Below are 15,918 nucleotides of genomic sequence, written 5' to 3'. Positions count from 1 at the left end.
TAAAACCGTTTCTCCGTAGAAAATAAAAACCCCTATTCGTTAATATTTTGCGTATTGTCGATACGTAAAGTTTCGTTGCATTTCTTCATGTCCTTTACACACATCTGACATACTGTTACTAGCACTTTTGATATTTCGTGATCAAAGGTTTGGAGGGATCCGTGCCCCACCCAACCCTTTTCTGCAGAAATATACGAAATACGTATTCCCTCATTTTATGTCTACAATATCTGTGCACAATTTCATTCACTTCGGTTGACTTTTCCTTGCCTTTCGGGCGTCAACTTTCAAACTTTTGGGTAGGAGCCTTGGTCCTTAAAACCGTTTCTTCCCAGAAAATAAAAACCTGTATTCATTTATTTTTTTGCGTACTATCCGTACGCAAAGTTTCGTTGCAATTCTTTATGTCGTTAACAAACACCTCACATACTGTTACTAGCACTTTTGATATTTAGTGATCAAAGGTTGTGAGGGTCTGTGCCCCATTAACCTTTTTTCAGAAAAATACGAAACACTTATTCCCTCATTTTTTGTCTACAATATCTGTGCAAAATGCCATTCACTTCGGTTTCCTTCTTCGAACCTTTCGGGCGTAAACCTTGAAAATTTTGGGGTGGGTTCTTTTGCCCTTTAAAACCGTTTTTCCGCAGAAAATAAGAAAAACGTTTTACTTCATTTTTTGCGTATTGCTTATACACAAAGTTTCGTTGTTATTCCTCATGTCCTTTACACACATTTGATATACTGTTACTAGCACTTTTGGTATTTCGTGATGAAAGGTTCTCAGGGGTCCGTGCCCCAGCCAATCGTTTTTTCCAGGAAAATACGAAAATCGTATTCTCTCATTTTGTGTCTACAATATCTGTGCATAATTTCATTCACTTCCGTTAGGTTTTTTTTGCCTTTCGGGAGTCAACGTTCTAAACTTTAGGTGGGGGCGTTTGTCTCCTAAAACCGTTTTCCCGCAGAAAATGGAAACCCCTGTTCGTTAATTTTTTGTGTCTGTCCATACGTAAAGTTTCGTTTCAATTCTTGGAAGTCCGTGCCCCACCCAACCGTGTTTTCCAGGAAAGTATGAAACCCGTATTTCCTCATTTTACGTCTGCAATATCTTTGCACAATTTCATTCAGTTCAGATCAGTTATTCTTGCCTTTCGGGTGTCAACTTTCAAAATTTTGGGTGGGGCTTTTATATTAAACCTTTTCTTTATGCAACTTTTTTTGGTGAGATTATTTTTGGGGGAGGAGAGAAATGCTTCCCTCTGATATCTCTTTCTTGTCATTCGTCTTGTTTGAACTGCTTAATTAAGATCATTTTGTAACTTTTGATGTCATCCAACTTCGTCATTATAATTAAATTGTCCTTCGTAACAATTTGTTTCATTTACTTATTTGCAGTCTGCCACACTGATGTATTTGTTACAAAATTGAGTTTTGGTCCAACGCCTTTCGAAATCGCAAACAACCCAACCGCAGAGTTTTTGGGTTGCCTGCTATTGCAGGAAAAGGAGAATTGGAGGTGATAATGGACTTTTGGAGTCATGTGTACATATCCTGGTCCTAAGCTACCATACTAAATTTTTAAATTTGGAAATTTTCAGAATTTAAGGGGAGTGGTCCTATGTACCCCTGCCAAAATTTAGGGGTGGATCAAGGTACGCCTTGCCAAAATCTAGAGGTTGGCCCTAAGTACCCCCTCGGTCCTTGACCCCGGCCCAAGGGCATTAACCTTTGACCTATGACGTCACAAAATTTTTGTTGACTCAACTTAATGTACTGGGGAGCCTAGTTCTGGTAGCACGGTCCGATTTTGAAGTTGTTGCTGACATGCTGATCTCTCGTTACGAAGTCGCAAACGGTAACCTTGTAGTTCCGGCAGAGCTTAGCTAAAATTAATGTATATTAACCAAAGCTTACGAATACTTGGAGCATCTTCTCTCCATAGTATGGGTTTCGATAGTCCTAGTTCCTATGTTTCGATGGTACGCGTATTACTTCGAAAGTTCTGTGAATATATCTCCAAGGCAACGATGTGTGCTAGCTATTTAGAAAATTATTACTGTTATACAAAAGAAATTTGCGCCTAGTTGCTGTATAAGTGGCAAACGAGTGGAAATATGAAGTGTTATAATCAATATATTAACACATGTTAAGCAAACAACAAATATCAAAATAATTTCTTCGAATGATGATTTTATGGGATAATCCAGGCGGAACCCCCGAGGCTTATCTCCGTCACGCTTTAATGTGGATTACCAGTACAACTTTTCAACTCCCGTGTATTGAAGGTCCTTCCCAGGTGAAATCTTTTGAAATCACCAGATTCCTCACATTATACTTACTGACTATACGAAAGGAGAAGAAATTAATAACAATTGGTATACAACTATATACCATGGGTATCTTTTGTCAGTCAGCATGAATATCCAGACACTTTTGGTAGCATGGCACAAGCCTGTACATACTATCTATGTAAAAAAAAAAAATCTGCAGCCTGGCAGTGCAGCTAGTTCAGAACTGATATCTTGAGCACCTCACTTCAATGTAAGCCACTTTTTCGGTTGAAGAAAAACACACGAATCGCTGGGGGGAGGAGGTGATTGAATAGTTCTCATCAAAATCTTTCAACTGTCTCAACAGTATGAGCAGTTAGCTCTGCAAGGCGAGCGTTGTCATGGATTAGAAGAATTCCAGAGCGTGGCATTCCTCTACGTCAATTTTCGATAGCATGTTGCAGACTATTCAGTGCTTGGCTTTGCACATCTACTGAAATTGCTCGTCCTGTTTCCAAGAATTTCATAAGATCCACATCCTTTTGGTCCTAAAACACGGTTGCTATGATTTTGTGAGCTGACGGTGTTTGTGTTAATTTCTTCGCTTTAGGAGAACCAAAGTAGCGCCATTGCATTGGTCTGCTTCCACTCCCTAGTGGCGTACGATATCCAGGTTTCATCCCCCCTTGACTATGTGACAAGAGTAGTCATCTTAATCCTCTTCCAAGCTGGTCAAAATTTACGTGCAATTGTCATTTCTTGCTTTTTGTGAGTATCTGTCAACACCCAGCCCACAATTGTAGTATCCACCTTGCACATAGTTTGTGATAACTAAGCTTTGTCAGTGACAATTCGATGCACTATTTTCGTAGATACTTCTGGAAATTCTTTGGCAGATTCAGTTATTGTGAACTAACGATTGGATCCTATATTCTCGTTAACGTGTTCCACCAGTTCGTTCATCTAAACCCTAGGCCTTCCACTAAGCTCATTGTTATGAACATTTGAATGCCCTTTCCTCTGCACTGTTTCTTTACCTACACTTCACTCATTATTTTCGGTCCGTAAATAACACACAATTCCGAATGGATGTCAACTGCATTCTGTCGTTTGGCATAATAATTGGTATGATAGATCTCACTTCACATTTGGGGGGATTTTGTATTATGGCAGCCATTTTACTGTACAGCTACTTGCTCGTACGTAACTCCACTCACATCATTCTATGTCTTACAAGTACAAAATACTAGGGCAAACTACTGGGTTTGCTGAACTTCCTCAGTGTTGCCAACTCTAAAAAATAAACGGTTCTTTTTTGTATGTGCACCTCGTATACCGCATACACAGAACAAAATTGTAAAAACTCAAAATGTAAATTTTAAGTTATTATCAATTTTAAAGTTTATAATTGTAATTTGTGTATATTAAAAAGGTTTTAAATGCAATAATTAATACTATATAAATTGAAATTCCTAGAACAAAAAAGATCAAGTTTCTTTAGATACAAAGGTCTTTTCAGATTACCTGAAAATTGATATATTAGAGTTATAACAGTCTTTTTCGGGGGTAGATCTATGATAGGATTTATTAAATTATTAAATTTAGTAAACTATGTATTAAAATATGAAACGTTTGTCTGTTAAAGCATGATAACGGAAGAGAATAACTTTCCTATTGAAAAGCAAATATCAATTATTATTGTTCTTATTACCAGTGCTGGGACCTATTTCAAATGAATGTATTCCAAATATATATTTAAAATACAACATACAATTTGTATTTTGTATTTTAAATACCTTTTGAAAAACTATTTCGTATTTTATATTTGAAATAGATTTTATAGTGTATTTTGTTGTTTTCCATAATATGCAAAATACAAAATAGGTCTGATCTTGGCAATAAAATATTACGCAGTTTACGAACCTGCACACAGTATACTAGAAACTAACAGTTATAAACATTACGTGGCGACACCAAGGGCGCCCATCAGGGAGGGCAACCCCTTAAACAAAATTGTACTTCAGAATATCGAAAATCCAATAGAATTTTTACATTAGTTTCAGCAAAATTTGAAACTATTTTTGAAACGTCGCTTAAAATCCCACCGTTTGGAAACCACAACATGGGCGTCCTTGGGCGGCATCATTGTAGATTGCTTCCTGTTGCGGAACTTGCAGTCGAAATAATGTAAAATTTCAATAGATATTGCTGGTGCGTCTCCCACAATACCTTGTCGTACAAGGTGGAATTCTTATTTGGATAGTTTATTGAAGCTTCAAAACGTAAAAAGTAAGTTAAATGATGCATGCCTTGCATTGGGAATTTCCGTTTTTAAAGATAACGTTGGAATTTCTGGACGAATACCAGAACTACGGGGGTGAGCTGGGGGTTGCCCCCGGGCGCTGATAACAAGAGAGCGCCGAACGAGCAAGAAGAAAGGAAAATTATTGGAAATGATTAAAGATGCATCACTCCGAAAAAGTATTGGCTTCCTATTAAGTCAATATTGTTGCGGTTTGTAAAGAAATAGATATTAAAAATTTTCTTGCTCGCTCCGCTCGCAACCCAAATATTCCAATAACACTGATAACAAGTTTTTACTCTTACTTAAAGATAATCATATATGATTTGCTAATGACAATGTTATATACACTACAAGGTGCGAAGTAATGACTTATAGTGTACACAGGAGCGTCTCCAAATCAGAAACGGTCAAACTCTGAAATAAATATTTGGCGTCTTAATGGTGATGAGTTTGCTTAGTTAATCTCGCTATTCTATCGAATCGGATTAATCATGGCAGTGAGAATGAAGGTATGGAAATGAGATGCGTGAAGACACACACGCAAGCTGCTATTTTCGCGAGACTGTGAAAAATGAAGATAAACAATTGGAATAATAATATTTTCGAAGTTCAATCAGTTGTAGAATAGAGGCTTAATGGGTCAGAATTTATCCCAATAAATTTCGTCTTTTTCAAAGACTGATCACTAGCAGTGTTTTTCTCCATTGACATATGAAATGCTTCCAATTTGAATATGAATTTATTGGAATCATTTTTCTATTAGCTACTTGTATCGCCAGGATATTTTTTGTGTAGCTATCTAGTTGTGCGATATTTTTACATACAAAACATATACGCATTATATATACTTCATTCATTAAAAAATAAGTAATTTCTGTAATTTCAAACATACGTAAGTAGCCAAACTATATTCTGGATTTTAAATACAAACATTACCTCAAGAGATCAACATTGAGAAATTGGCAAAGAAGGCTTCTTGTAAATTTCCCTTACATTTCACAAAATATTTTTTGCCGTAAAAGAATCGAAATTACAATGTTACTTGTGTGGTCACATACAGAATAAAATTGTAAAAGTTAACAATTATTACTGGAAATTAATGCTGTCACCCATTTCGAACATTTTAAAAGCACATAGTTCCTAATGTATTGAAATTTCGTTTCGTATCCATAGTATGAAGCGTTGTAAGAATAGTAAATTTCCATAAGTATTCCCCAAGCGGATTTGTATACAACCAAAAGTAGTTTTGTGAAGTTTAAAAAAAAATCCAAAGTAAGCCTCTTGAAAACAAGTCTTATTTCTAAAAGAACACATAATGATCACTTTTGACTGTTGCAATGGTTTGTCCAAGCAGCTTGAAAAAAATTTCGCGTAGTGTAACAACAAAAGCTTCTTCTCTTATATGTAATAAAGAAAAGAAAAATCTTGGTAAGATGAATGTACGGGTCGCCGAATTCCACTTCGGCCCGGGCGTTAAAATCTCTAGGTACGGCTCTGACGAATACTTAAATTCTATGGATCAAATCGCACGAGGACTTGATTGACTCCAATTGTCTGACTCTTTCTTTGAGTTCTTATTAGCATGAAGAAAGTTCTGGTAAAACTGGAACTACGTTCATTAAAGTATTGTAATCCGCTAGTGAAGTCATTATTAAAGGACATGGACAAAAGATTACAGGAATATTTAATCTTGGAATCATCAGTAAATAATGTTATCCTTGCTTCTGTCATTCATTTAAAACTTAGATGTGTTCCCAAGGAAAACAGATCATCTGTGAAAAGTGCATTTATGGAAAATATTCGCCATGAACACTCACCTGACAAGACTGTACCATCAAATGAGGAAGCAGATGATCTTAATGATGAAGAATATTATCTGTTCGAATCAGGCACCAGCGATCACGAGAAGAATATCTGTGCGTCCTCCAATGCTTCTCAGTTGTATTATATTCCCAAAATCATTAAACGATGAAAAGTTTAAAATTATTATACACTCAGATACTTCGTGATTTCTCCTTGTAAAAATTCTATTAAAGAACAAGATTAACAATACGATACAACCACGAAAAAGAAAAAAAAACAACACGTCCTACGCAAACGGATTTTTCAGTGGCATCAAAATATAAAAACCTTCAAAGTGATAATATCAAGTTTATTCAAGGTGATGGTGTCAAAACATATAAGTTAAAATCTTTCAAGGTGTCTATTTTAAATTGAAAAAACATATTTTCCAGCATAAACAGTGCCTTGCTAAAACTAAATTAGTTTTTGTGATACTATAAAACCAGGCATTTTAAAAAATTATGATCATTCGACCTACACCTGCTAAGAGTGTGGTATGGTATATTCATTCTGCATCCAGAGGAACCACCCAGGACTGACAGCGGTGATGGAAGGCCTGAGTTTGTGAGTATATGCTTTGCGCTGATGAACTTTTGCATGACATAAATGTCGTGAAGGGAGGACTACGTGACATTAAAAACACACGAGAGTATCAGGGATTTCTCCTTGATAGACCCCAACCATTGTACTATTTATATTTCATATCATGATTTTGTAAATATTGTTTGTATCTATATCGTTTGCATTTATGGTGTCGGTTTTAATAAATACCCCAAATGTATGACACTTGTCCTTTTATTAGCATTCTTATTACTTAACGTGACAAATGATTGTTGCTATATTCAGTAACATATTAGTATCATATTATGGCTCCCCCAGAGGAATCTCTCTCGTGTGGTTCTTAGTGTCTGTGTTCTTCTTTTCACACATATACGGCACTTTTTTGCTTTGTTAACTCCATTGTGGTCATTTCATTTCTCACATTCTCTTGTCATGCCCACGACTCGCAGTCAGGCTTCTTTCATTCCCTTAAACACACCTCAAGTTCAAAATTCAAACAATATGGCAAGCATTTCTTCCATCATTCCCGATATATACAGTGCGTCCAAGGAGCAAAGCGCGGATTTATTTTTACAAAATTTCTTGAAGATCGCACTGGTCAATAACTGGGATGACTCAAAATGCATAAAGATTTTTGAAAAGTCTCTTTCTGGACCCGCTCAACATTGGTTCTCCACCCAAAATCTCTCTACCCTTCCCTGGTCAACCGTCCAACAAAAATTCCTAAAACAATTTGGCGACGAGTAGGTTCCACGATCTTGCATTCATCGGTATAGGTCTCGAGTTCAACTCCCTAATGAACCACTTTCTCATTACGTTTTCGCAAAGAAATTTCTGGCAGATCAGGCATACACGCAATTAGATTTTCAGGAGTTTCTTTTAGAATGCGTGTCGAGTATGACACCCGAGAACATACGTTGGTTTGGCACTCGCACCATATCTGACTATCCCACATTTATTGATGAGGTTACAACCTTAGAACGCACTCAGCTTATGGCCCAAAAGCGAGAAACGGACTCTTCGTTTTCACGCCAAACTTCAGATGTCCCAACTTCTAGCGCCATTCAAGAACTGCCTTATCAAGTCTCACAGTTACAGCTTCATCTCAACACCCTTTCAAATTCTCAACCTACCTCTGTTCATTTCGCTCCTACCCGTTCTCGTTCTCCTAGTCCTCACAATCACAACACCCACTCTCCTAACCATAAATTCCTTCCCTTTCCACGGTCCCTCTCACCCCATCCGCCGTCCTCCTGTCTCCAACATTCTCATTCCACCAATCCGATCTCTTCTTCTTCTAACTCGTGTACTCATTGCTCCACACACCCATCTCATTGTTGTCAATGTACCGCCTCCTCTCATTGTCAAACTGTCCCTAAGTCTCCCCCAACCCGTAACACTCCACGAAATGATCACAATAACGGCTCTCGTAAAGGCAAGAACAATAAGCGTTTTAATACTAAGCATTCTTCCCAACCCCAAAACGTCTATACTACACAACAGCCAACCATACCCATCCCACCATATCCATTCTATCATCCCTTTTTTCAATATCCTACAACTACCCACCTACCCGCCCTCCCCTCCCCTACCCCTGTCTCCACAAACTCTCGTACCAATAAACCAAAAAACGCCCAAAATTAGCGCGAGAGCGTACCAGTCTCCTTGCACTTAATTCTTCCTCATCCCCTTCTTCCCCTCCCTCTTCCTCAGATTACCTCCAATTACCGTTGCATTTCAAAGGCAAATTACCTTACGTAAAAGCCCGTTGCATGACCAAGGATGTTTTCTTTTGCCTCGACTCTGGTGCTGAAGTCAGTCTCTTTCCAGCCTACCAGCTGAACCCTTCGGTTCGTACTTTTAAGCTTCACACGGTTCTAAATGGTCTTTCATCATCTCCGGTACATCTCTCCCGTGCTACCATTCTCAACTTGAATTTTAATGGTCATCAATACTCCGTACTTTTTCGTTTGGTTCCTTTCAAAAACTTTCCTATCCTTTTCGGTAAATTTCTTCAAGACCATCAAGCAACCCTTGATTTTGACAAAGGCATCCTATCATTACGTCATCTAGGTCGCATGCCTCCAGCCGATAATGCAATACACAGCGTTAATACAAACACATTTCACTTTTTCAAAAAACATCCCACTCCTCACATTGTTTTTCAAGCACGTAGGAGACTTGTCATACCACCCCGTTCAGCTAAAGCAGTTCCTCTCAAGGTTCACGGTCACTTTCCAAATACATCCTTCCGGCTACATACTCCTATCTTACGAAACTTAAGTAACTGCTATATGACGCATGCTGTTGTTTCCATAGATAACCTTGTTTTGCCACTTGCAAACATCTCGCCTCGTCCCCAGATTATAAAGGCCAATGCTCCCATTGTTATTGATTCCATATTTTCACCACCGGAACACCATAAGACAGGTTCATTTTCCCACGGACGAGGACGCTTCACGACACAAACCACAACGCCTTAAAGAAATCGGTCATCTCATTGACATTAACAAATTTCACTTTTCTCCTGACATGAACGAACATCAAACTGCTCAAATGAAGGCGCTACTTTCTGAATATGCTTTTCTTTTAAATGGCACGACAATGATTTTACAAAAATACCCATCTTTTCGGCCACGTTAGACTTAGAATCAGACGTTCCCTTTTAGTCCCCCCAATTCGTCATTCCACATAGACTTAGACCGCGAGCAAGAGAACTCGTCCTGCGCCTCATTAATCAAGGAGTGTTTGAACAATCAGATTCTCAGTATAGAAATAACATATTATTTGTTTCAAAACCAAATTCCAAAACTGAGCTAAGGGCCGTTTTTGATCTCAGGGGCCTCAATTCCCGTTCCAGAACAATAGCTTCTCCTTTAGAAGATATACAGGACGTTCTAGAGTCTCTTTCTGACTCAGTTTGGTTCAACTCCTTTGATTTACACTCCAGTTTCTATCAATTAGACTTAGATCCCAAGGACAGACCAGCCACTGCGTTCTCCATTAAGGGTCTTTCTCTCCCCTTCACTCACCTTCAGTTGACATCTGTTCCTCAGGGTTTCAAAAATGCCTCCATTTTACTTCAACAAGCTCTTCAAACCATTTATAGGGACATCTTCCCCAACAATATTACATCATTCGTTGACGACATGTATGTCCACGCAGATTCATTCGATCAGATGATGATTGTGCTTCGTGCCTTCTTTCAGCAAGCCGCCAAACATTCTCTGCTTTTTAACATTAAAAAATCAGTTTTCGGATCAAAAAGAATTAAATGTTTAGGCCATATTATTGACAATCACACCCTACAACCTGACCCTGATAAGATTTCAGCTTTAGCTCAGGCACCCAGACCGGCCACTCTCAAAAGTCTCAAACGCTGGTTAGCCAGTGCAAATTTTTTCCGACGTTTTCTCAAAAAATTTTCCATCATTCTTGCACCCCTTTATCAGGCTCTGTCAAACAATCCTAAAAAGCTCATCTGGACTCCTGAGCGCGTTCAAGCGTTTGAAACAATGCAGAAACTTCTAACCTCACCCCCCGTACTTGCTCTATATTCCACCCGCAATACACACCACATTCTCATGACAGACGCCGCATCAGTAGGCGTCGGGGCGGCGTTATTACAGGAAGATCTCACTACTAACGTTGTGCAACCTGTTTGCTATGTCTCTTCCAGACATCCCAAAACCGTTTCCCCCCTTCCAATCTTCCATCAAGAATTATATGCAGTGTACTTTTCTCTTCGGAAATTAGAAAAATATTTGTTAGGCCACCATTTCACCCTAGTTACTGACAATATTTCTCTTCTTGCTGTTAGGAAAAACAATTGTTCCATCCCCAAACATTTTGAGATGGTTAAACTACATTAATACATTTGACTTTACAATCAAACATGCAAAAAGCCATCAGAACCCCATAGCTCATTATCTTAGTAGGCATCCTGCTCCTCTTACGCAAGACACGATAGACATGGACAATGTGGTTGTGCCTGATTCTGTACTTTTAACTATCGATAACAACTTAGACTTATCTCGCCTACAGGGTGAATATAAATTCTTCTCCAAAATTATCGAGACTCTCAACAAACGAGACGAGACAGATCCTTCATTCCAACGTCTCAACAAACAATACGTTATTCAGAAAGGCATACTTTACAAAAAACTGTACCGAGTACCTTACTCTCGATTACTGCTCTGCGTACCCGACAGTCTTAAACCAGCTTTATTCGATGAGTATCATGACTCAATGACTCACATAGGTTTTACCAAGATGTATTGGATGTTGCGATACAAGTATTTCTTTCCGCGCCTAAAATCATGGCTAGCTCAGAAACTTAAATCATATAACGGCTGCGCCATTTTTAAACGCAATTACATGCCTAATAACCCAACAATTCAGCGTTTTCCTCAGTCATTCCTATTTGAAACCTTTTCTTTGGACCTAGCAGGCAAGCTAATACCCAGCGATCCCGAAGGGTTTCAATACTTTTATGCAGCTACGGATCACTGTACTGGATTCACCATTACTCATCTCATTACAACTCCAAACAGCGACAACTTCATCAATTTCATCACAAACCATATCATTCTTCCATATAATACCCCTCGCACAATCTACTTAGATCTTCAGAGTTCACACCGGTCTACAGTATCGTTAAACTTCCTCAAGTCTCTTAACATAACAGTTAAGTACGGCCTACCCTATCAACATCGTTCTCTAGGCACAGTCGAACAAAGATTAGGCTCCTTGCAAACGAGTCTCAAATTTCTGTGCCAAGACAACCAGAAATTTTGGCCTCGCTTCCTCGCGCATGCCACAGCGGCTCTGAATAAATCACCCTTAACTTCCATTGGTCTATCTCCTCATTTTCTCCTCTATGGCGTTCATCCCACTTTACCATTAGACAATTTGTTACACGTTCAACAAGAAACTTTGAATACTAATGATCGCCTACTTGCACTCAAAGAAATGAGGGATCTAGTTGAATTTCGAAAACACCAAGTTTTCACTGATCTGAAGAAGCGCATTGAGAAGGTCAAAAATCCAACACAGTTCTTCCCTGACAGTTTAGTTATGATCTTAGATACCTCAACAAAACCTAACACTTGTAAGCCATTATCCCGTCTTTATAAGGGACCCTACAAAGTGATTTCGAATGTCTCGGCTGATGAGTATCTTCTAGATATTGATGGGAAGCCAACGGTCATTGCTAAGACCCGTTTAAAACTGTATATCCCACCTACAAACCCAGACCCCGAATTTGAGTATAAGTACAAGCGCTTTCTCAGTACCTCTAAATAGGATCCGACCACACATTACTTCAAAACCCAACTACCAATTACATTTCACGTTATGTTTTTATTATCTAATTTAACGTTCCTAGTGAAACATGATCCCTTTCTGTAGTACCACACTGGCAAAACTTCCGACTTTGTCTCTCGTTATGCCATAATTACAGATACAGGTAGGCAACACACATTACAGACAATACTTCTCCCGTGCGGCATTTTTTTTCTTCCGGCAGTTCCTTATTATTGCATATGCTTCGTCTCCTGTTTTAGGCAACCCGCTGTACACACACCATTTCTCCCGTGCAACGACTCCTAGTTACGCTCATAACAAACTCTACGCTTTTCCTTCTCCCCATAAGCAATATACCGGCATCATTCATTATTCACCTCATTTTTCTTTCCTAGACGCGAAGGAAAGACTCTCCATCTCATTTCCTTCTTGCGTCCTTTTTTTGGGAACGGCTGGTCCGACCCCACATGATATCACTAAGGTCGCTAGGACGAAATGCTTTCTCTCATCCCACACCCATACATTGCAGTCAATATATCACAATTACGTGACATTTTTTTTCTCTCTTCTTTCAGGTTTATTCTCTCCATCCTATTTGTACCAGCTTCAGGCACGTTCATGCCACAAGGCGTACAGTTTGTTAATGGCATTGACTATATTCCCCTTCCCCAAGCGATCCCCTATTCCCAAACCTTTCCTTTAATCTATAACATTTCAACATCTACCTTTCAGTCTCTCAATTCAACCATAGAATGCAAAGCTAATACTTCCCGGTTGTGTACCCATTTTCAAGATTTTCTATCCTGAATAATTTCTCTGTCTAATGACATTCAAACTTCTACATACTTGGTTAAGTTTCTTTCTAACGAAACCTCTTCTTCAAAGACTCCGAGACCCCAAAGAGGTGTTTTTAACTTCATCGGATCAGCATTAAACTTTCTCACAGGAGTAGCTACTGAAGACCAAATACATTCAACTAAAATTAATTCCGAACAACTAAAGACACACGTACAAGAGCTTGAAAACCATAAATCTGTTCTCAATTCTAAATTTTCTGATATTTCTCATCAGGTTGCAACACTTGCTGAACAAACATCTTCTTCCTTCAAAGATGTGCAAACAACGGTTTCTGCTCTCATTGCCGATGAGACACGCCTACTTGAAGCCATGCGCACGGATCACTCCTCTTTTGTTACTTTTTCTAAGATGTATTTAAAATTTGACAACGCGATCCTCCTTATGCTTCGTCAGTTACTTTACTTAATTAATTTTAACGACATTTTTGACCAATGTAAAGAAAACCGGTTATATCCTCAAATCATACCTGTTCATCAGTTACATTCTGACTTACATGATTTTAATCTCAAATTGGTTTCAAAAAATGTACGCGTCAATCCCGTTTTGACGGCACCGATCATTTACACCCTACCCCTTACCACTTGCTATTTCTTTCCCGATCATATCATTTTACACGTAAAACTCCCTGCTATTCCCCTCCATACGCTACCACGTTTATTTAAATTAGTTCCCTATCCGGTTGCGTCAGCTCAACAAAATTGCTATTTACAGCTTCCTTCGAATTTGGTTGTCTTCATGGATAAGCAAGCTATTTCTTTTTCTCCGGCTGACCTTACATCTTGTTCCTTCTCATCTAAACATTTCTTGTGCAAAATCCCTACTATTTATAATCATACAATAGCTTCTTGTTTACACACTTTGAAATATCAACATATATCGGGCTTACTAAAAATATGCCTGTTCTTACAGCTGCAAACTCACACAACAGTTTACCATCACCCAAGTATACGATCATCAATTTATTTTAACCCGACCACCCAACAACCTTCATTATCTTTTCCTTAATGGCACTGCCACGCCATTATACATTAATAATTCTTTAAATATCCGTGTTACTTTACCCTGTGACACAAGCCTCCATTCGGGAACTATCGAACTCATACCCCGCTCTCCTTTCTGTCTTCCGACCACAATCATTCCTGTCCATTTAGTCCATCATATCCATATAATTCAGTCCGATTTACTCATCTTATCCGCTGATAGGATTCTCCCTTATAACTCCCTTCAAAATCTTCCCCTTAATTTTAGCCACCGCATAACACCAATAACAGCTACCTATTTTTCCTTTCAACCGCCAACTTGGCTTTCCTGGCTTCCCACGGACGACTATCCCACCATCTCTATCTCCTTCTCTCTCATCCTGTTTCCCTCTCTATGATGAATACCCTCTTCATCTATATTTTACATCGCCGTACACACCAGTTACCTTTAACACCTACCACAACTCAGCCACCCGAACTAATTCCCCTTAACTCACGTTAACTCTCCTTCCGCATCTCTTCCTTACAAAAAAAAAAAAAATAAAAACAGAAATTGGGCAATCTAATTACTAAATCAAACAATTTTTGGGTACTTACCTCGTACCCTGTCCTCCGCCATTTTCATTCCTCGTTCCACATATCTTAACAAATCCTCTCATTATGATGATAATAAAACACAAAACCACCACCACACATTCGCGGACGGTACACGTTCATTGCCATTGCTACTCGCGTCTCCATTTTTTTCTCACCACCCGTATACAAGCTCCTTTTGCTCACGACTGGCAAACCTCACGCAGTTTCTCCCGAATCATTTGTCTTCCAGGCCAACTTACGGTACCTTGGCCAGGAATAAACTACGTCTCACTAATATATATACTTTTTTTCTGTCCTACTTAATGGCAAATTCACTCTTCATTTCTATACTTCTTCTACTATAACGGAATCCTTCGCTATCCACGACCATACTTCCGTCCACACCACATACAGTAATAGTAAACATGATCATAATAATAAAAAAGATAAATAAATAAAAAATAAAATAAAAATAAGGGGCTCATCTCCTACAATTCTTTTTTTCTCTCTTTTCTTTTAGCATCCTCTTCCTTCTGGTTATACCCGGTGTTGTAGCTGGCGACTTTCTTCCCATATCTTTATACATTGCAATACCCCTCATCTTTTTCTTCTGTATCATTGGTGGCTTCTTTTACATCAAGTTTCTTTTAACTCGTAAATTTCGTCGCTCCTTTACCCACCCAACGCCTACCCGCCACACTTACACCGTATCTTACACACCTCCCGCTGCTCCTAACCCAACCTATCTTTCTCTTTTTCATACCAATAACGTCACCCCCCCCCCGGGAATCTCCGTATCTCCCTAAAGATTGATCAGCTGCCTTCTTCATTTCAGTACGCCATTATACGAATTTTTACGTTATCCCTTTTGCTCCTTGTACGTTCCTTTGCAATAGTATTACTCTTCTTCCAAAATTTTCTCTTCTCCTTTTTCTTCTTTCTTTAGTCCTTTTTTTTAAAAAACGTTTTCACAATGGTCTTTAACAAGTAATTCAGTGCCTCCTGTCATGTAATTTCTTTTCCGCATCCGGCCTATTTTCAAAAACGCACCTGGGCTACCCATCATCTTGCTACCCGTTTCCATGGATGATGCCTACCAAGTCGCAGTTTCCTTTTCTGGATGATGGACCTCTCGACTTCCGGACCACAAGATGCTGTCCATTTTGGCTCAAGGATCACGCCTTCCAGATAGCAGACTTCCAGGAGATAGCCCTTGACT

At 38.8% G+C, this 15,918-nt stretch overlaps 1 protein-coding gene across 1 annotated transcript; it reads left to right on the top strand.

Annotated features, from left to right (window-relative positions):
- The first annotated feature begins 10,953 nt into the window (after positions 1 to 10,953).
- On the top strand, positions 10,954 to 12,285 carry LOC145677472 (uncharacterized). The gene has a single exon (XM_081747947.1). It carries the CDS (start codon positions 10,954 to 10,956, stop codon positions 12,283 to 12,285), a length of 1,332 nt encoding a protein of 443 aa, XP_081604073.1.
- The last annotated feature ends 3,633 nt before the right edge of the window (positions 12,286 to 15,918 follow it).

This window comes from Thermobia domestica, unplaced genomic scaffold (genome assembly GCF_964235325.1).
Source record: "Thermobia domestica unplaced genomic scaffold, izTheDome1.hap1.1 HAP1_SCAFFOLD_903, whole genome shotgun sequence".
Taxonomy (NCBI): domain Eukaryota; kingdom Metazoa; phylum Arthropoda; class Insecta; order Zygentoma; family Lepismatidae; genus Thermobia; species Thermobia domestica.
This window is presented reverse-complemented; position numbering and strand designations above follow the sequence as displayed.

What these genes read in the sequence shown, in the direction of transcription:
- LOC145677472 (XM_081747947.1), top strand. Translation starts at nt 10,954, where the DNA reads ATGGACAATGTGGTTGTGCCTGATTCTGTACTTTTAACTATCGATAAC.